Source organism: Tursiops truncatus, chromosome 1 (assembly GCF_011762595.2).
Source record: "Tursiops truncatus isolate mTurTru1 chromosome 1, mTurTru1.mat.Y, whole genome shotgun sequence".
Classification (NCBI taxonomy): domain Eukaryota; kingdom Metazoa; phylum Chordata; class Mammalia; order Artiodactyla; family Delphinidae; genus Tursiops; species Tursiops truncatus.
In genome coordinates this window covers 79080056-79102970 of record NC_047034.1, presented here as the reverse complement: position 1 = coordinate 79102970, position 22915 = coordinate 79080056, and the positions used below count along the sequence as shown (strand labels likewise).

At 40.2% G+C, this 22915-nt stretch overlaps 1 protein-coding gene across 4 annotated transcripts in view; it reads right to left on the bottom strand.

Moving 5' to 3' along the window:
• The window catches only part of WARS2 (tryptophanyl tRNA synthetase 2, mitochondrial), an 87945-nt gene that overhangs the window by 11101 nt on the left and 53929 nt on the right, over positions 1-22915 (bottom strand). For all 4 annotated transcript variants that reach the window (XR_012333544.1, XM_004319662.4, XM_073808992.1 and 1 more), the window contains exons 3-4: positions 10213-10293; positions 6461-6546 (exon numbers count right to left, since the gene is read on the bottom strand). Coding sequence is in view for 3 of the 4 variants with exons in the window: in XM_004319662.4 (XP_004319710.3) it covers positions 6461-6546; positions 10213-10293 (167 nt within the window). In the remaining variant the exon portion in view is untranslated. The remainder of the gene's footprint in view (positions 1-6460; positions 6547-10212; positions 10294-22915) is intronic.

The following is a 22915-nucleotide window of genomic DNA, read 5'->3' as shown; positions in this document are numbered from 1 at the left end:
GTGCTGTTCTTTTAAAATTTATACCCTACATAATGATCTCCATATTAATATGTCTTCTCTTTTTCCCCATTTTCTTTTTTTTTTTTTACTTACCCTGACTGTACTTTCTTAGACACAACATAAAACAAAAGTCTTTCATAATTTTGATTGTTACAACTTCTGTCACACAATAATGCGTCTGATCATCTTCCTTGGTGACTAAACCATTTTTCTTTTGCTTAGTTCCTTGTGGCATCTACGTTTACTTGGGATCCACCCCACCCCTCTGGCAGAATTAGTGTCCAGATGAATAATCATTGCCTACAAATATCTGCTCACAGAGATTTGTTCTCTTATTTTTTTTCCTACTTCTTTGGCTGTGTTTATGCATTTTCGGCGCTACTGCCTTTAACCAGCCTGGCTGCGATAGGAGTTTGGTGCCGTTTTTCCTTTTGTAAAGGATGAATTCACCACCACTGGTTGCTTGTTGGCTATATTGTAATGACTCTTTAATTTAGCAATTATTTATTGAAGACCTATGCTATGCAAGGCCTGGTGCCAGTACTATGAGAGATATAAAGAAGGTTTTAACTTCTAGGGAGTTAGCTTCCAAGAGGAGAGAGAACACTAACTGCAGCTATAAATTCTTCTGGCTAGTCCTCTTACAGTATTCCCTATCTCAATGAATGGCAACACCATCAATCTAGCTGCATAAGTCAGGAACCTGGGGACATCCCTGATAGCTCTTTCTCATACACATCCAATCCATTACGAAATCTTATCCACTTTACATCCTAAAATCTCTTAAATTTGTCTCTTCTCTTCATCTTCACTGTCACCATCATGGTCTAAATAGGCTAATGAAAGAGCCTCTTAATAGACTACCCTGGCTGCTCTTGTGCCCCTATAACTCATTCTGTGTATTTTAATTAGTTCTTTTAAAAGTACAAATCAAATCATTTCACTCTGTCCTTAAAAGCGCACAAATAGCTTCCCCCTGCTTTTAGGAGAGTGTACTGGATTGTCTCTTGACCTCTCAGCATCATTGTTTCCTTCTACGTTATTTCTTGATTTTCAGGGGCTAGCAGCCTGTAAGCTACATTTCTCAGACTGCTTTCCAGTAGGGTTCTGGTTTACTGTAGGCGCTTGTCTGAAAGCTCAAAAGTGAAAGAGAAAGAGAAGAAATGATTGCTTTGGCTGTTGTGGGTAAGTATGTGAACCTCAGCAGAGTACTGAAATGACATTTGGCCAGCAGCTTTCAGAATCTCATAAACATTCAGGACACACTGACTTCACAAAGAAGGAATGTAATGCAAAAACTAGATGTCTCCAAAGCAGTTTTAGGAATGAATTATCTCAACTGTTCTCAATGGCAGTGGTCTGATCCTCAGACATTACAGCAACTCAGCTTCTCTCTGGAATTACCAAGTCTGACGTTTCCGACCAAACATCTTACTCTCTGTACTCTTGGCTTGGGGTTGGTTTTGGTTCTGCTTACTCATAGTTCCTTGAGGCCTCTGTTTCCACATTTTCCTTTGTCATTTCAGCTTTTGCTTTCACTATCTTCTTATCCTCTTCCTGTATTTCTCTGTTCTAGTTCTTGAGAAAGAGAAACTGAGTAGCCCAGGTAATCACTCTCATCTCTAGTTGAGCAGACTTAGTGGTACCTCTCTAAAACTTCTTTTTTTTTTTTTTTTTTGCGGTACACGGGCCTCTCACTGTTGTGGTCTCTCCCGTTGCGGAGCACAGGCTCCGGACGCGCAGACTCAGCGGCCATGGCTCACGGGCCCAGCCGCTCCGCAGCACGTGGGATCCTCCCGGACCGGGGCACGAACCCGTGTCCCCTGCATCGGCAGGCGGACTCTCAACCACTGCACCACCAGGGAAGCCCAAACTCCATTTTTTTATCTGTAAAATGGGAATAACACCACTTAACTGTCTTACAGAGCTGTTGTGAGAATCTGAATAGATAACGTATGTGTAGCAGCCAGTATGGCACCTAGCAAATAATGCTCACATGTGAATTCCTTCTTCCCTTTCCCTCAAGTCCATGCACAGTGCATTTTTCTAGATTAGTGGCCTTACAGTTACTTAACAAGTATTTGCTGTATGTTAATAAAAACTATGTATGTGTGTATATATATATGTGTGTGTGTATATATATATATATAGAGAGAGAGAGAGAGAGAGAGAGAAATATTTACTTAATATATATATCTAGCTATTGGAACTTAGATATTCAGAATAATAATGTAGATATAAAATAAAAAATTACAAACATTTTTTTTTGAGTATTTGTCTCTCTTCAGATACCTGCTATTTTACTATGCTCTCAAGCTTAAGATGGTCTCAGGTCTCCATTCCTGGGTTCCTAATGAAGTTCTGCCAAAACAATTACATTAATCTCTCAAACACTTATCTGGAAGGCTCCTCTTCCATTCCCTTCCCTCTTGTTTGTTCTCCACCCCACCATGTACCACTCAATTCTCATGCTGATTTTGACAAAAGCAAACATGAAATCTATAACTGCCCTGCACATCAACATTTTATGAAGAGGCCACATACACATTTTCTGGTGAGAGAAAATATGAATGTTTTTTGTATCTATTTTTATTTTTTGTATTTATCTATGTTTATAATGTATATATTCATAGACATTCTAGTTATGATATTTTTCAAAATCCAGAACTATCTGAAGCAAAACCAAACAAAAAGTAACCCCAAGTGCTTGAGCTCTGTTATAGGCAAAACAATGGTACAGGCTAAAAATCAGACCTGGGTTTGAGTCCTGCCTCTGCTACTTATTATCAAGCAATTAGGAAATTTCTAAACTTGGAAAGAAGCACAGTGATACAGATGAGAACTGTATGTTAGCAGAATAAACGTTGTAGTAGACAGAGCTGATTTTATTGTACTTGTCTGCACACTTTGCAGTGGTCCAAATGACACATATGCCCTGGTGTGGCAATGGCGCCCTGGGGAATAGTCTGAAGGAAGATGGCAGGAGGAAAAAGCTCAAAGGAACAGAGTCTATGGGATGGAGCATGGTGGCTGGTAGCAGTATGTCCAGCCTAAGACCAGACAGGAAAGAAACGTAGGGCTATCTCTCTTTAGAAAAGGAGCATGCAGGTACCAGCTCCGCATCTTTGATCTAATCGTGACATTACAGGGAGATAGTTTCTAGGCTAAGGTAGGAGACAATCATCTTGAATACTGATAATTACCTAGTTTTGTAGAAAAATACTTTTGTCTGTTTAACAAGTTATATATAAAATATCAGAAGCCTGATGGGGATAGAAAAACATACGCCATGAAAATTTTCTTTTCAGAAAATAGGAAAAAGAAAGGCATCTTATGGCATTCTTAGTACATATTCTAACCACCAAATAGATCAATAAGCGTTAAAGAAGGAATATTTATAGTATGGGAATTTTTTTGCTACTGGGAGTAGGCTGGGGTTACTGAGGCTGGAGAAGTACTTATCCTTGGAACCCTTAACCGACTGTGAGAACCTGCTGATGTTGGGCAGAGTAAGACAGACAGGAAGCTATCGGAAAGCTCTTGGTGTTTACCTGCCCCCTCTGAAATAATTATTGTTTTGTGTAAGAAAAGAGGACATTCTCAACTTCAGGCTTGGGTTGAAAGAAAGGTAGATGATATGACCGATTTGGGGATGTTAAGGAGATATTTCTGCCAATATCAGCCTTTTAAAATGTTGCTTGCACTCTTAAAATGTTTGTATCGAGTATATACTAGGTGATATCAATGCATACATAATCTGTTTAATAACCCCCTGAGCTATGTCCCATTAATGCACTTTATGAATGAAAGAAACTGCAGGATTTTTATCATTCTGACAATTGTATTTTCGGGCTCCTGATAAAAATAAATTCATCATCACTTTGTTATGTGTTATCTATATTGCTCTGGTTGTTCATGTGATGACCTTGTTTCCTGACACAACGACTGGCTCCTTAAGGAAGGTGAGCACTGGCCTCGGGAGACCATAGTCACGCTCTGAGGCTCCTCTGTCCACTGTCTGGCTGCATGGCTTGGGCAGATTGCTTAACCTGCCTGGGCCGCATTTGTAAAGCAAGGGAGTCGAAGAAGAGGCCCTTTAAAGTTCCTTCCCACTCTGTGCTCCATGGTATCACAGAGGGCAGTCATTCTTGTTCAAGTTTACTCTTTTTCACAGCCCTGAACTCACAGGACTCCCCCATTATAGCTCTTGAACTGTTGAAGAAATCTGTTGTTCTGTGTGCTTCCAAATCCTGGTGCTGAAAAATCAGCCTTTGGTTCTATGAAGAAGTAGCCCTTGAAAACGAAACTAGACATAAGCTTGTAATAGTCAAAGACATCATCATCAATCATAGCCAAGTGAGAGATTTCATTTTAATCCTTTAATAATGATTTTTCTCATCTTTACAGGTGACAAAATCAAAGTTCTTTACAGAACCTTTCTAAGTAAATATGCTATTTCACTGGGAAATATATTATTAGACCCTCATTAGACTTTCATTTGCTGCTCCTGGAGAAAAGTGTTCTAGATTTCCCAGGATAAGTCAAAAGTTACTTATTATAAATAATAAATGCTATCAGGGGTCCAGCATTCAAGTTAATATATCAAACAGACACATAATCCTAACACATAAGTTTGAATCAGAATTAAAGATAGATTGCATGTACTAATGGACATTCCTTATATGTAAAGTTAAGCAGCTATTCTTCTAGCTGTTTCCATCATAATTGCACGAGGGCTCTGAGGTCATGTCACAAGGTACATATACTGTCATCTCCATGCTATTATCACATTTACATGCAAAGAATTCTAGTTTTACCACAGAAGAATCACTATTTTGTTTTTATAAATTTATTTTATTTTTATTTATTTTTGGCTGTGTAGGGTCTTCATTGCTGCGCGCGGGCCTTCTCTAGCTGCGGTGAGCGGGGTCTACTCTTCGTTGTAGTGCATGGGCTTCTCATTGTGGTGGCTTCTCTTGTTGCAGAGAACAGGCTCTAGGCACGTGGGCTTCAGTAGTTGTGACTCACGGGCTCTAGAGCACGGGCTCAGTAGTTGTGGCATACGGGCTTAGTTGCTTCGCGGCATGTGGGATCTTCCCGGACCAGGGCTCGAACCCATGTCCCTTGCATTGGCAGGCGGATTCTTAACCACTGCGTCACCAGGAAAGCCCAGAAGAATCACTTTTATGGGGTCAAGGTTTTAGGGGAAAGGGGTAAAAAAGACCCATATAGTTTCTCTTTTTCCTCAGAAGCTTTCACAGTAGCAAGGTTTGGCCATGACTGTATGCTGACTGGGAGGCTTTATCTCTAGAAGGCCAAATGGGGGCCGAGGGAGGTGATGTGGGGATCGGAGGGAAGAATCGGGAGAGGAATGGGGTCAGAAGCCCTGGCCAGCCCTCCAGAGAGCGCACGTATCCTCTAGTTGTATAGTTTTGAGACCTGTAAGTAGCAGCAGTAGCTGACTTATAGATTATGGGTCCAAGAAAAGTGAGGGCACCCTACACCATGTTGAAAAACTTGATCTCAACCTGCAGGTCCAATATAGTAGCCACTACAACAGGCAGCTATTTAAATTGAAATTAATGAAAGTTAAATACAAGTTAAAATTCAGTTCCTCTGTCAACATTTCAAGCGCTCAATAGCCACATGTGACTACCGGCTATGGTCTTCACGCAGGTAGAGAACATTTCCATAACTGCAGCAAGTTCTATGGGACAGCATTGCTTGAGAGTCTAGATTATACAAGAAATCAACATTTAAAACTCTTGAAGTGTAATTATTACTAGGGAAGGATATATTCTATAGTGGTTAAGAGCACAGATTTTGTACCCAAACTTTCTAGACTCAAATCCTGGGTCCAAGCCTCGCTAGCACATGACCTCGAGCAAGTTACTAACCACTCTGAGCCTAAGTTTGCATATCTGTAAACTAAGGATGATGATGGTATAGTTTTACAAGGTTGTTGTGAGGATTAAATGGGTTAATGTATGTAAAGCACTTATAATTGTTTCCAACACATGGCAAGTGCTATTTAAGGGCTACTTCTCTTTTTTTTTTTTGCGGTACGCGGGCCTCTCACTGTTGTGGCCTCTCCCGCTGCGGAGCACAGGCTCCGGATGCGCAGGCTCAGCGGCCATGGCTCACGGGCCCAGCCGCTCCGTGGCATGTGGGATCTTCCCGGACCGGGGCACGAACCCGTGTCCCCTGCAGCGGCAGGTGGACTCTCAACCACTGCGCCACCAGGGAAGCCCTAAGGGCTACTTCTTAATATTATTAGTTTCACATTAAAACATACTTCTATAATTTAGTATTATTACCAGGGAATAGACACAAATAGATTCATGTGTCTGATCCTTTCTGTACCCATCTTTCCCCGTGAACCGAATCTTTTTGAGATAGGTGAGACATTCTCTTGTCAGCATGACTACATCTAGGACGAGGGGTGAACTCTGCTCCTTACTTGTACAGCAGAACGTCAGCTGCCTGGAGTACTGGGTAGGTGAGCAGGCCCATGGTTCCATTCTGCTTCTCCTTGGCAGTCTTTGCCTGCGGGGGTGGAAAGAGAGGAGGGAAACAAATCCGACATGAACCTAATTATAATGCTAAATTAGGAAATCTTTAAAGCAAGCAAGGGGTGATTTGAAGCCACCTGTAACAACATTCTATCTCAGTTCCTGTTAGTAACTCTGGCCATCTTCTGGCTGGCTTGTCTCCATGCTCCAGCCTTGGGCAGGAATAAGGTGAATCTGCTTCCCCACTGCCCCTTGAAACGATCCTGCACTGCCACTATATCTTTTTCATTTTATTAAAGTAAGGACATAAGATTTTCTAGGTTCCAAATCAGATAAATTCTAGATTTCACAGGGAAGGTCAGAAAAAACCATGAAATTAAATTTTTATAAATTAACATTAGTTAACATCAAATTGTTTGTGGAAACTTCCCAGAAAGTCTCACACTCTGCTATTGACAAAACTGTAATGTTCCCTTAAAATCACATTAAAACAAAACAAAAAACCAGAAAATCATGGCATTAAAAACAATGAAACTAAGAGAAAATTTCATCTAACCAATCCTAATTATCTGTCCTGAGAGTAAAGTGATCCAATAAACAGTACAGGTGGTATAAATCAAAATATTTCCTTAACAGGGAAGCTGATGGAAACACTGGAGGTGATACTAGAAATATTTAACAACTGGCGAGCACTGGGTGCTGAATGTGAGCCCTAGTGATACTAACTCCCTTGCTGCAGGGAATCTGGCTTTCTGAGCAGAGCTACTTATTAGCAGGGACTATTGTGTGCAGTTCACTGGTAACTGCTTCTAAGGCCTAGGTATATCATATCTTGTAAAATGATAAATGGATATTTTGGTATATTTTGGTGTGTAGATAAGTTTTATTTGTTGAGTTAATATGAATCACTTCCCTGAAATCCAAAGATTCCTGAATGAAATGAACAACTCAATTTATAAATCTGCATGATTCTGAGGACCAAACTCACGTGCTCACAACTCGGGGTTCCCCAACCAAAATGCAGACACACCCTTTGAGACTGGGTCTGAAAACAACAGCTTCTCTCTTTAATCATCTTAATGTTCCATAATTTAGTTACAAATTTTTCTAGTTACTTCAAGTAGCTTCCGGCTTACAGCACTACTAATGCTATAGGCCATTCATAGGAAATTTGAAAGTTTGATCATACAATTCCTTCAGTACACCTTATTACTACGTTCATGATAAAGGCCAGTTTGCAATGATCATAGGGTAATTATAATAAAAATTTAATTTGGGGGGCTTCCCTGGTGGCACAGTGGTTGAGAGTCTGCCTGCCAATGCAGAGGCCACGGGTTTGAGCCCTGGTCTTGGAAGATCCCACATGCTGCGGAGCAACTAGGCCCATGAGCCACAACTACTGAGCCTGCGCATCTGGAGCCTGTGCTGCGCAACAAGAGAGGTCGCGATAGTGAGAGGCCTGAGATGAAGAGTGGCCACCGCTTGCCGCAGCTAGAGAAAGCCCTTGCACAGAAACGAAGACACAACACAGCCAAAAATAAATAAATAAAAGTAAAGGAATTCCCTTAAAAAAATTTAATTTGGAAATGAGCAAATGGGAAAAGAACCCAGTCTTTAAAAATTGCTACTGTCGGGCTTCCCTGGTGGTGCAGTGGTTGAGAGTCCGCCTGCCAATGCAGGGGACACGGGTTCGTGTCCCGGTCCGGGAAGATCCCACATGCCGTGGAGCGGCTAGGCCCATGAGCCATGGCCGCTGAGCCTGCGCGTCCGGAGCCTGTGCTCCGCAACGGGAGAGGCCACAACAGTGAGAGGCCCGCGTACCTCAAAAAAAATTTAAAAAATTGCTACTGTATTAGATTTATAGTCTTTTTATATTAGAATACTGGACCTTGAAACTACAAAGGAAGTGGGGAGGTGTGGAGAGCTCTATTACTTATTGGATGCCTATTATGGGCCCCAGATGCCTCACATCTGTGCTATCTCATCAATCCTCCAAATAACCCTGACCTCTCCAGCCCTGACCCTACCCTTCCTCCCCCCTGTTTTGTCCCTCACTGCCCCAATCAAAACCAACCTAGGGGTTCTTAGCTCTTCCCATAGAACTGGAACCTTTCCCTCCTAAAACTTTTTACACTTTGATTGTTTGTTTACCTGTCTGTTCCCAAATAAACTATAAGCCTCATGAAAGGGGCTGCATCCATCCATCTTGGTAACTGTAATACCTCCAGGCCTTAGTGTGATATGAGACTAGCAGAAGGCATCACCAGTATTTGTTAATGAAGGAATGACCATAGAAGGCAGTATACCATGCTCTACAGTTAAGACTGGCTTTGAAAGCCATGTTTTCCCCAAAGATAAGAAATCATGGACTAGTAGAAGCCTTCTTCAGAATCATTCACTAGTAACGTGTTACCAGGAGGTCCTTAGACACTATTTTAAAGTGGGAGGGACTTCTCTGGTGGTGCAGTGCTTAGGAATCCACCTGCCAATGCAGGGAATACAGGTTCGATCCCTGGTCCAGGAAGATCCCACATGCCGCGGAGCAGCTAAGCCCGTGCGCCACAACTACTGAGCCCGCGAGCCACAATTACTGAGCCTAGGTGCCTACAGCCCATGCTCCACAAGAGAAGCCACCACAATGAGAAGCCCGCACACCACCACAAGGAGTAGCCCCTGCTTGCCCCAACTAGAGAAAGCCTGTGCGCAGCTACGAAGACCTAATGCAGCCAATTAAAAAAAAAAAAAAAGTGGGAGCATTTCCCATTAAATCAGTTCTTATAAAAGGATTTCAGCGTTCAGTGTTCAGCTTAGCATTGCCATATTACGATAAAATGGGAAAGTCTTGCCCCAAACCAAAATACGGTAGAGAACATTACAAAATTTTGTTTTTAACTCCTGGCAGGTAACGATTCTGCAGCATCGCCAGTACCTCCTATTTAGACACTGCCATGTTAAAGCTCTGTCTGTTTCTCTCTGCAGCATATGTGAAGCCTTCTAAATAGGAAATCAAAGCCTTTTGAGGAAATTAATGGCCCTGAAAATATGCTGGAAAGATGCTTGATACTGATATCAGTGTTGACATAGTGGTGGGCCACCTACCCTCAGGTTATCCAATTGCAAAAATACATGGGAGTAAAGTACTTTGAATTACCCAATTTATATTTCTCTGCTGAACTTCTTAGAAAAAGAACAGGCTTAATTTTTCTGTGGGTTTGAACTGTTGCTTGGACTCAACTTGTTTAAATATTAAATAAAATATGCTGTCTCTTCTCCCCACAATGAAAACGTTCTGGCCTTAATGCCAGTTAATTCCGGTGGAGGCAACTTCAGAGTCCAGTAATCCAGAAATGGTGATTGTTTGTTAATTAGAATGTGGCATGTTCAAAGTCATTACCAAGTCTATGTAAAGGTCACTCAGGACCGACCATGCACTGATAAAATCAAATAATTAATAAGCTGGATATTTTCATCCAGTTTTTCAGTTGGAAAGCATCTTAGAGAACCCTCTTACTATCTGTTTTATACCCTGAGGCGGTGAGGTTAAAGATGCTGGTCTAGCTAGCTGCTAGAGTAACAGACCAGGGAGGCCAGCAAACTCAGGATTCCCAGAGCCTAACACAAAAATAAACAGAAAGAGGAAGAATAGCTGCACTGGGAACTGAACTTCTTTCTGTTTATTAATCAGATCACTGGCATTTACCTTCCACTGGTGTAAATGCTGTAATCGGGGTAGTTTGACCATGCAGGTAAGGATCCAACTTAATTGTGTGTGTTCAGACACCTGAAGAAATAAAACAGAACATTAACAAAGGTGGTCAATATCTTCTTGCATATAAGGCAAAACCAAACAGACAACAGGTATTACCTTGGCTAAAAATACCACAAATGAGGGTAATTAAAAAAATTAAGGGGGCTAATTCATAATGCATAGAATTTTAGATGAAGAAGACATCTTCAAAACTACCCAATACCATTACTATTCTAGTGTTTAAATTCTCTTCACAACATCCCTAGCTAGCAGCTGACAGTGAGAGGGTTTCATTATGTCCTGAGGCATCTATTTCAGCACAGGGCATCTAGTCAATATTTTATAATAACTTTGTATGATGTGTAATCTATAAAAATGTTGAATCACTATGTTGTACACCTGAAACTAATATAATAAGTCAACTATATGTCAATTTAACAAGCCAATGTAATTAAGAAGACACACACACATGCACACACACACACATGCACGCATGCACACTGGTCAAATCCTCTCTAAACGAATTCTAAATATATGAAAGCAGTCGTAATATCTTACATGTAAATGGCAAAGAAAGGTACTGGACTTAAAGACTGAGTCCTTTAGACCCAGAGAAATTTGAAATTTAGGAATCACTTATCATCTGAAAGCATGTTTTTAGATAGTTTCTATTTCTTCCTTTTTTTTTTTTCTTTTAAGAAGAGGTTTAGTCAACAAGGAAATATAACCTTTTCCCAATTTGTTTTTGTTTTAACCAAATTCAATCAAGTCACCAAATCTGGCAACAATTGGGATGATTCTTGGGTCCAGGCCAGGTTCTAATTGGTGACCTAGAATTTAAGGCCTATGCATCCTGTTTCTGGACCCTGGGGATTCCGAGCCCTTCATCCATTGTGGCTTTTTGTGTGTGTGCCCATCTGATTTCCTTAAAAAGCAGAGGCTGTTGCCAGCTCTGAAAAGTGGCCCCAAATGTGTTCTTTGTGGGTTTTGCAAATGGAACATAAAGGAATGAAGCTGAATCAGCCCAGGCCTATTTTACTAGCAAGGAATCGCCATCTGGCATAAGATAATTTCTCGTTTTTTTTCCTCAAGTCATGGAGAGGGAAGAGCTGTTTTTCACATGTTTGACAAGGAATCGCTTTTAAAGTTTTGCAAGTCGCTGGGTTGAATCTGTCATCTTTCTTCCAAGAGGCATTTGGGATTCATTGAGGGCAGTGACTTTGACAGCACTGTCCATGCAAATTGCTAACTGCTGCTGTAAACAAACAGCTATCAGACAGAAACAGTAACCCTGGATGGAAGCAAGAGGATTATAGTTGCTTCCAATCACCAAGCAAAACACATTCCCATTAGAACTAATAAAACAAGAGCTGTTTTTTGACATGAAGAAGTAGGAGAGATTTTTTTTTTGCTTCTTTACTGAATTGGGGAAAGGAATAAAAACACAGAATATAACCATGGACACGTGGAAAGAGACAAGATGATTCCTTTCCTTCAACTAGGGCTCAAGAGCTCAGCTTTGGTGATATGCAAACAGCTACCATGGTGTCTCCATGAAGTCAAGTATTTTCCAGTAGCTTTTTATTTGGCTATATGGAATGAAACTTATTGAATATTCTGCAGAGATCTTCCTGGTGTTTCCAAATAATGTGGCATTAATTAATTCAATTATCCCTATTTGGAAAAAGTTAAGTAAAAGGTCAAAGGCAATTAATTTTCACAATTTATCTATAATATTATAATTTATAACATAAATTAATATATCATTAATAATTACACTAGAAGGTAGTATACTTTAGGATTTAGCTCTCTTAATTTATTCATATTCATGGCAACTGCTTGGAAAAGGTCAGATTTCTATCTGGAGAAAAGTGAAAATGGTATTAAATATAGTACATTCTGCCTTATGTTGTGAAATCACAAACAAAATAACAATATAATCTGGTTTAGACACAGAGAAACAAAAGCATGGAACAATAAGGTGGTCTGTTGACCGTCCACAAATAAGTCAGCAGTGATTAAAGGTTTCTGACCTCCTAATTATAACAAGTAAAGACATGTATTCTTCAGTTAACAGCAGTTTTGCTCATCTTGTTCACTGTTGTAAAACAAGAATCTGGCACACTGTAGGTGCTCAATAAATATCTGTTGAATGTATGAACAATAACAAAGGCTGCAGAAAGAATGGTTAGGACCAAAAAGAATCCATTAGATTTAGCAATGGACTTGTTGGTGATCCAGGCAAAAGCAGGTTCAGGGGAGTGATTGGGATGAATGCTAAATCTATTATAGAGGGGTGGGTTGAAGCGTGACTAGGAGGCAGAATATGAAGGCAGATGTACAAGAAGTATAGCAGAGTGGATAAGAACTCTCTCTCTGAGCTTAGGCTACCAGATCTGAATGCTAGTTCTGCCACTCAGTAGCTGGGTAACCCTGTGTAAATGACTTAACCTCTCTGTGCCTCAGTTTCATCATTTATAAAATGAGATTAACAACAGTATCCACCTGACAGTGCTTAGTACAGTACCTAGCACACAGTAAGCACTCAATAAATGGTAGTTACTATGACTATAGATAACTTTTAGAAAGACTCTTTTAACTTTTTATTCTGAGATAATTATAGATTTGCATACAGTTGTAAGAAATAATACTGAGAGATCCAGTACACCCTTCACCCAGGTTCCCCCAGTGGCAGCACCTTGCATAAATATAGTGCAATATCACAACCAGGAAACTGAATTTGATACAATCCATCCACCCTATTTAGATTTCATCAGTTTTACATGTACTCACTGTGTGGGTGTATTTAGTTCAATGCAATTTTATCACATGTGTAAGACATTTCTTTTTTAAGGAGTATAGAAATAAAGGTAACTAGTAGGGATTAAGAATAAAAATTTTGTTTTGTTTTGTTTTGTTTTGCGGTACGCGGGCTTCTCACTGTTGTGGCCTCTCCCGTTGCGGAGCACAGGTTCCGGACGCGCAGGCCCAGCGGCCATGGCTCACGGGCCCAGCCGCTCCGCGGCAGTGGGATCATCCCGGACCGGGGCATGAACCCGTGTCCCCTGCATCGGCAGGCGGACTCTCAACCACTGCGCCACCAGGGAAGCCCTTGTTTTGTTTTTTAAGGTGGGAGAGACCTACATCTTCCACTGAAATAGGAGGAGGAGAAATAAATATAGATGAGGATCTATCTTGTGGGATAGGAGTGGAGAGCAGAAAGTGAGAGAACTTCAACTCTAATGAGTTCTGTTATCTCTGAAAACAGAAGACAGGGTGATTAGAAATAAATGGGGTAAGAAATATACTCAGTGGAATTGCTGGGTTTGAAAGGAAGGAATAAAAGATATTTTGGAATAGAGCTGTCTAAGACTTGATGCTTTGCTGGTGATTTTGTGAATGAAAGAGGACAATCATCTGTAAAATACACTCATGGGGAAACACTGGTATTCTTCAGGGTAGACTAAAATGTTCTGCCTAAATATTTTAAAATTTTTAAAAATTTGCAGAAAAAATTAAATCAGTTGATTGCATCTTTCCTTTGGTCAGTAAGGATTTTTAATACGATCTAAAAAGTACTAAACATAAAGCAAAAATCTTGATAAATGAAACTACATTAAAATTAATGATGTCTCTTTATCAAACACCACCATTAAAAGAGGGAAAAAAGGCAAGTCAGAGTGGGAGGAGCTATCTGCAAACCTATACAGATTATACTGGTACACAGACTATGTAAAGAATTACCTACAGGGCTTCCCTGGTGGCGCAGTGGTTGAGAGTCCGCCTACCGATGCAGGGGACATGGGTTCGTGCCCCGGTCCGGGAAGATCCCACATGCTGCGGAGTGGCTGGGCCCGTGAGTCATGGCCGCTGAGCCTGTGCGTCCGGAGCCTGTGCTCCACAACGGGAGAGGCCACAACTGTGAGAGGCCCGCGTACCGTTAAAAAAAAAAAAAAAAAAAAAAAAAGAATACCTACAAATTAATAAGAAAAAAGCAGATAACCTTATACAAATTGGCCAAGTGCATTAAATGCAAATTAAAGTCATACTGTGATACCACTACACTCTCACCAGAATGATTAAAATGAAAAACCCAAAATACTACCAAGTATGGCAAGGATATTGAGTAAACAGAACTCTTATACAGTGCTGTGGGAATGTAAATTGGTCCACCAACTTTGAAAATGGACTGTATCCACTAATGCTCAGCATTCATGTAACGTATGACCCAGGTATTCCATTTCTAGGTATATACCTAACAGAAATGTTTACATACGTTCACAAAAATACCTGTGCAAGAGTATGCTGTAACAGCACCATATTGTAAGTAATCCGAATGTCCACCTACAGAGAATGTATAAATTGTGGTATATTCACTCAACGGAATACTACGGCAATGAGGAAGACTGAATTACATTTAACAGGAAAGAATCTCACAAACTTAATATTGAATGAAAGAAGACAGACATAAAAGAGTGTATACTAAATGGTTCAAATTATATTAAGTTTAAAACCAGGTTATCTTAGGGAAGGGATGTTTAGTGATTGGAAAGGGGCATAAAGAGCAATGCAAGTTACCCATGTAACTTGTACATGGGTGTGTTCAGTTTGTGAAAATAGGTAAAAGGCTTGTAAATCTAACTATACTTGGCCTTGAATAAAAGTTAAAACATTTCTGGTGTTTAAAATGAGGTGGAGGCACTTCTGGAATAGCAGAGCGACAACCTCTGAAAATCTGTTCTTCCATAAAAGCAATGAGAACACAAGCAAAAACTGTCAAAGTCAACTTTTACAAAACTCTGGAAAATTAGCCAAAGGCTTGCAATAATCTGAAGAGTATTTATTTAAGAAAAACATCCAAATCCCAGTAAAAACAGAGAGCTTTGTGGCATTTTAACTTGCCCGATTCCCATTAGCCTCTCCCCATATCTGTGGTAGCCATGAAAACAGCAGCAGAGCAGCCACTGGAAGGGAATGTGAGGGTTTGGAGCTCCTCATAAAGATCCAGCCCCAGAAAATCATCACTACTCGACCTGTCTGACAGCTCTCCATTTGGAAAATGGGGAAAAGCCCCATTTGCAGGGCCGGCTATTATTTGACCTGATTAGCGCTCACTCAGTGGGAAAAGCCCCAGCCCTAAGACGCTTTTCAAATATAATCATCAGCAATGATTTAATATTACAGCTGCCTGAGGTGCTGATACCAGTAGGAGAAAACAAGAGGCTGTCTAGAAAACTTAAGGAGAAAAGCTGGGAAATGATATGCGTATAGAGTACTTTTAAAAGACCTGACACATTCCTGGGCCTCCAGCAGGCCACAAGTATGTGCAGGGCTGTGCACACGTCCAGGAAAGATCTAAGAAGACCCTAATCTCTTACCTCTAGCTCACCTTGAGGCCCTGTGTAAGCCCCTCAGCAAAGGGTTGAAAATATAGGACCAAAGCATTTAGACATTTCTGCTCAATCATTATCTGAGTACTAAGCTAACCCAGCAGAGACTGCAGTGGCCACACATGACTATGAAGACAGACTTTACAGAATTGCGGCAGAAAAGTCACTAAGTAAACATAGCAACAACAAAAATGAACCCTAGGTGGTGGGTGGAGGGCAGATTTCACTAGTGAATTCCCATAAACATTGAAAAAATTAATACGGATTCTTCACAATCTCTTCCGGAAAAATAAAAGATGAGGGCACACTTTCTTACTCATTCTAGGAGGCGTGTATTATACTGAAACCAAAACCAGGCAAAGACATCACAACAAAAATAACTATAGGCCAATGACATGAATATAGATGCAAAGACCCTTAACAAAATACTAGCAAATTAAATCCAGCAACATATATAAAGTATTACACAACATAATCAAGTGGGATTTATTCCAGAAATGCAAGCTTGGTTTAATATCCAGTACTACAGTAATTTAGAAAATGTATGGTATAAGGATAGAACATATAGATCAATGGAAAAGAAGTGAGAGTTCAGAATTACATTCTTACCTTTATGGTCAATTGGTTTTCAACAAAGATGCCAAGACAATTCATTGGGGGAAAGAATAGTCTCTTCAACAAATAATGCTAGGGCAACTGAACATCTACAGACACATATCTACAAGCAAAAGCATGATGTTGTAGCCCTACCTCTCACTATACATAAAACTTAACTCAAGATGGATCACAGACCTCAGTATAAGAGCCAAAAGTATAAACTGCTTAGAAAAAAAATAGGAGTAGGTATTCTTGACCTTGGTTAAGCAGTGATTTGTTAGTCCATATGACACCAATAGCACAAGCAACAAAAGGAAAAAACAGATAAACTGGTCTTCATCAAAATTTTAAAATGTTGTGTTTCACAATAAATGCTGGGGAGGGTGTGGAGAAAAGGGAACACTCTTGCACTGTTGGTGGGAATGTAAATTGATACAGCCACTATGGAGAACAGTATGGAGGTTCCTTAAAAACTACAAATAGAACTACCATATGACCCAGCAATCCCACTACTGGGCATATACCCTGAGAAAACCATAATTCAAAAAGAGTCATGTACCAAAATGTTCACTGCAGCTCTATTTACAATAGCCCGGAGATGGAAGCAACCTAAGTGCCCATCATCGGATGAATGGATAAAGAAGATGTGGCACATATATACAATGGACTATTGCTCAGCCATAAAAAGAAACGAAATTGAGTTATTTGTAGTGATGTGGATGGACCTAGAGTCTGTCATACAGAGTGAAGTAAGTCAGAAAGAGAAAAACAAATACCGTATGCTAACACATATATATGGAATCTAAGAAAAAAAAAAAAGGTCATGAAGTACGTAGGGGTAAGATGGCAATAAAGAAACAGACCTACTAGAGAATGGACTTGAGGATATGGGGAGGGGGAAGGGTAAGCTGTGACAAAGTGAGAGAGTGGCATGGAAATATATACACTACCAAACGTAAAATAGATAGCTAGTGGGAAGCAGCCGCATAGCACAGGGAAATCAGCTCGGTGCTTTGTGACCACCTAGAGGGGTGGGATAGGGAGGGTGGGAGGGAGGGAGATGCAAGAGGGAAGAGATATGGGAACATATGTATATGTATAACTGATTCACTATGTTATAAAGCAGAAACTAACACACCATTGTAAAGCAATTATACTCCAATAAAGATGTTAAAAAAATTTTTTTTAAATGTTGTGTTTCAAGGACACCATCAAGAGAGTGAAAGACTGTTCACAAAGTAGGAGAAGTTACTTGCAAATCATGTCTGATAAGGTAGCTGTATCCAGACTACGTAAAAAACTCATAATTCAACAATGAAAAGACAGATAAACCAATTTAAAATAGGCAAAGGATTTGAAAAGACACTTCTTCAAAGAAGATATACAAATAACTAATAAGCACATGAAAAAATGCTCAACATCATTAGTCATTAGGAAATTGCAAATCAAAACCACATTGAGAAAACAACACATTGAGATACCACTTTATACTCATTAGGATACTTAAAAAAAGACTGACAACAAAAAAATTTGGGGAAAGAAATGAAAAACTTGGAACCTTTATACAGATCTTTCTCAACTTACAATGGGGTTACTTCCTGATAAACCCATCATTGAGTTGAAAATATCCTAAGTTGAAAATGCATTTAATACATCTAACATACACAACATCATAGCTTAGCCTAGCCTACCTTAAACATGCTCAAAACACTTACATCAGCTACAGTTGGGCAAAATTAGCACAGAGTCTGTTTTATAATAAAGTGTTGAACATCTCATGTAATTTATTGAATACTGTACTAAAAGCGAAAAGCAGACTGGTTGTACGGGTACACAACTGTCATACGTGTGTCTGTCAGTTGTCTGCCCTCGTAATCTTGTGGCTGACTGGGAGCTGTGGCTCGCCGCTGATGCCCAGCATCATTAGAGAGTACCAAACTGCGTATCGCTAGCCCAGGAAAATAAAAAGGAAAATTCAAAGTTCGAGCTACCGTTTCTGCTGAATGTTTATTGCTCTTGCACCATTGTAAAGTCGAAAAATCGTATGTTTGAACCATCCTAAGTCAGGGACCCTCTGTACATTGGTGGTAGAACTCTCATACAAAGTAGTGCAGCCACTTTCAAAACCCTTTAACAGTCCTTCAAAATGTTAAATATAGAGTCACCATATAACCCAGCAATCCCATTCCTAGATGTATACCAAGATAACCCAAAACATGTAACTATACAAAAACTTTATACACAAGTTCAGAGTAGCATCTTCATGTGGAAAACATCTGGAAAAGTGGAAACAACCCAAATGTTCACTGACTCATCCTGAATGAATGAACAAAATGTGGTATAGCCATACAATGGAATACTACTCCACAATAAAAACAAATGAAGTACTGATAAATATTACAACATAGACGAACCCTGAAAACGTTATGTTAAGTGAAAGAAGCCAATCACAAAATCCACTTGTATGAAATGTTCAGAAAAGGCAAACCCATAGGAGACAAAGTGGATCGGAGGTTGCCGTGGAGAGGGGAGAGGGGCAATGGGTACTGGGTTTCATCACGGAGTGATGAAAATGCTCTAAACTTGATTATGGCGACGGATACACAACTCTGTGAATATACCAAAAGTCATTAAATTGTACACTTTAAATGAGTGAATTGTATGGTGTATGAATTTTATCTCAATAAGGCTATTTAAAAAACTATGCAGGTGGAATTCATCACAACTGTTCTCTGATGCATCATCCATTACTTATTTCGTGGCAATAAAGATAATGTAGTTTGAGTAGTCCTGATTTTCTGATCTTTGGCATGATTTCCACTTTCCTCCAGACAGGAATTTTTCTCCCCACAGGAATAGATGGCCCTCAAATCAAAGCCAACTCCAGATCCTTTCAAAACGTGAGTGGGGAGAATGGGTTCTCATCAATGAAGAAAAAGATGCCAGAGCTGCTGCTGTGTTTGACGAGCCTCCCCTTCTCACTTAAGCCCACTCCAATCAGGTTTCACCTCCACGGCTCCACTACAACCGCTCACCAGTCAGCAATGCTAATGGTTAAGATAAAGTTGTTATCTTACTGACATAGTAAACAGCATTTGACACAACTAGTTACTTCTTCCACCTTGATTCACTTTCTTCACTTGGCTCCCCAGACACTGCATTATTGTAGTTTTTCTCCCAGTTTCAATACTTTTTCTTCTCAGTCTCTTTGTGTGGTTCCCTCTCTTCTCCCTGACCTTAATATTGCAGACACCCAGGTTTTAGTCCTTGTTTCTTTATTTACATTCTTTTTTACGCTCACTCTCTTTGCGATTTCATCTCATCTCATGGCTTTAACTACGATTTGTGTAACTGATGACTTCTAAACGTATAACTCTAGCCAGACCTCTTTGCTGAACTCCAGATTCATATATCCAACTCTCCATTCAGCATATTCGTGTGGATATCCAATGGACATCTCAAATTCAGTCTACCCAGAACTGAGCTCCTGACCCTTCCTTCCCAAACCTGCTCTACCACAGCTGTCCTTTCTGTTGGTGGCAACTCTACCCTTGCAGTTACTTAGGCGAAAACCTTGGAGTCATTCTTCACTCCTCTATTTCTCTCATACTCTATGCCTAATCCATCTGCAAATCTTGTTGCTTCTACCTTCAAAATATATTCAGAATCTCTTAGCACTTTCACCTCTTCTGCTGTTACCACTCTGGTCTGAGGCACGATCAACTCTCACCTGGATTGCTAACTGGTCTCCCTGCTTCCAACCTAGCTACAATGCGGCCTATTCTTAACAATAGCCAAAGCGACCCTTTTAAAACATAGACTGTGGGCTTCCCTGGTGGTGCAGCGGTTGAGAGTCCGCCTGCCGATGCAGGGGACGCAGGTTCATGCCCCGGTCTGGGAAGATCCCACATGCCGCGGAGCGGCTGGGTCCGTGAGCCATGGCCGCTGAGCCTGCGCGTCCGGAGCCTGTGCTCCGCAACGGGAGAGGCCACAACAGTGAGAGGCCCGCGTACCACAAAAAAAAACAAAAACAAACATAGACTGTGTCACTTCTCTGTTCCAAATCCTGCACTTCCCATTTCCTCAGAGTAGAAGCCGAAGTCCTTACAATGGCCTATCATGATCATCTCCTCCCTTTCAACCCTGTGACGTCTGGATTCCAACCCTCCTCCTCACCCGCTTTGTTCCCCCTTCTCCAGACATGCTGACTTCCTTGTGTTCCCTGAATACACCAGGCATACTCCCACCTTAGGGGCTTTGCACTGACTCTTTTCTCTGATAGGAATTCTCTTCCCCCAGATATTCACGTCACTAACTCCCTCACATTAAGTCTTTGCTCTAATATTATCTTATCAAGGGGGTTCACCAAGCCACGCTGTTTACAATAGCAACATGTTTCCCTCAGTGCCACTCCCAATTCCCCTTAATCTTTTTCTATATAACCTATCACCTTCTAATATACTTTATGTTTGGCTTATTCATTATAGTTATTATTTATGTTGTGTTACCCCAACAGAATGTAAGTACTATGGTGGCAAAGATTTTTGTCTGTTTTCTTCACTGATGTAACATGAGTACATAACACAGGACCTAGGACATGGTAAGCGCTCAATAAATATTTATTAAATGAATGCATGAATGAAATTAAAGGTTTATTAATAGGGTGATGTCTAAATAAAGTGTGGCCTATTTATATAATGGCACACTATACAACAAATAGAAGAAATGAACTAGAGTTAGATGTATGAACATGAGATCACAAAAACATACCGCTGTGTGAAAAAAGAAAATTGCAGAAAAGTTCTACAATACGGCACCACTTGTATCATTTTGTTTTTAAACCACACAATTAAAAATATTATATTTATTCATGGGATTACACATGAAAACAAGTGTGAAAAATTGGCTGGATTGATATAGGTCAAGTCCAAGATTTGGTTGCCTGGGGATCGAGAAAAGGGATGTAGGGAGAAGGGGTAAAAGGAGTGGGCAAGGAAAGAATTAAAGGGTCCTTCAACTTTGTTTAATATAGGAAGTCAAGCAAATATGACAAAATGTCAACAATATTCATCCTTGGTGTTGGGAACATGAATGTCTGTTATAGTAGCCCCTGTGTTTTGCTGAATTTAAACTTTTTTCAGAAACATTTAATTAGCAAGGAGAGTACAGGATAGCATGATTCCAAAAAAATACAGCTGCTAGGTATCAATGAAAGCCATTCAAGCAATTAGCTGATTCAGTAAATCTTAGATCCAATGTCTAAGTGTCTAAGTGTCCCTTAGGTATCAATCAAAGCCATTCAAGCAATTAGCTGATTCAGTAAATCTTAGATCAAATGTCTAAGTGTCCCTTAGGATTTTACTACTTCCTATATAAATGTTATCTTCCCAGGAATCAGGTACTATAAGTTTTGGTTAGGACACCTGGAAGACTGTTCAGACTCACAAATTCCCATTGATCATTTCCTCTCGGAAACTAGCAATTTCATGCTGAGTTATTTTTATTAGACTCTTATCATCCTCATCACAAATCCCCTTAACAGGAACCTTGTTTGGGGATCAATTTAAATTAAAAGAACTCTGTTATCAGTGATAAACTCTCACTCACTCTCTTCAACTGGTCTGCCTCCTGTCAGTATTTATGTTTGCCAATGAATATCTATCTGTACACGTTTGGATTCTTCTATACTTTTTTCTTAGTTCAATATTTACAAAGCTAAATAAGTAGCTTCTATAAGCCTGCTCCAGACTTAAAAGCCACCTCCGTCTAAGTCCTATTGCTTAGTGTGTATATGTGTGTGTATGTGTACACATATGTACCTCTTTACCTAGAGCAGTATATTAGTCAGCTTTTTCTAGGCTAGGCTGGGTAACAACCCTAGATAAGCGGCCCACAGCAATGGTTTCTTTCTCATTCACATCACATATTAGTAGCTGTAGGCTGGCTTTTCCTCTGCTTTACATACCTTCTCATTCCAGGACCCAAACTGAAGGAGTTAGAAGGAAGGAAGAGCAAGAGAGTCAGAACAAACATGGAATGGCTTGCAAAGATCCTGCTTGGGCACGGTGTATCACATGCTCACTTGCTTTCCATTGGCTAAAGCAAGTCATGTGGACAAGCCCAACACGAGTGGAGTAGGAACAGATGCTTCTCCTGTCGAAGGCACTGTCAGTCATGCGGCAATGGATGAGGACATATAATCCTCATACACATGGGTTAGCAAACTGCTGCTCACAGGCCAAATCTGACCTGTGGATTGTTTTTATTCAGCCCATGGGTTAAGAATGGTTTTTACATTTTTAAAGGGCAGTCAAATATAAAAAAAGAGAAGAAGGAGAAGGAAAAAGAATAGGAGGAGGAGGAGAGGTGGTGGTGAAGAGGGTGATGACAGCACATGGGGCCTGCAAAGCCTAAACCATTTACTATCTACGCTCTTGCAGAAAAAGTCTGCTGATCATTGTCCTTACAGGAATGAACATGAATAATTAGGAATGATAACAATCTACCATAAACATGCCCCTCCCCCCCCACCAGCAATTCCTACCTTGAGGAAGAATAAGAGAGCTATTCTGTAGAGGACAAGACGGCAGACAGTTTATTGTTGTTTTTATAAAATTTATTTCTTGAGTAAATTTTATGTGAAATTTTCATGTGTGTATATATGATAG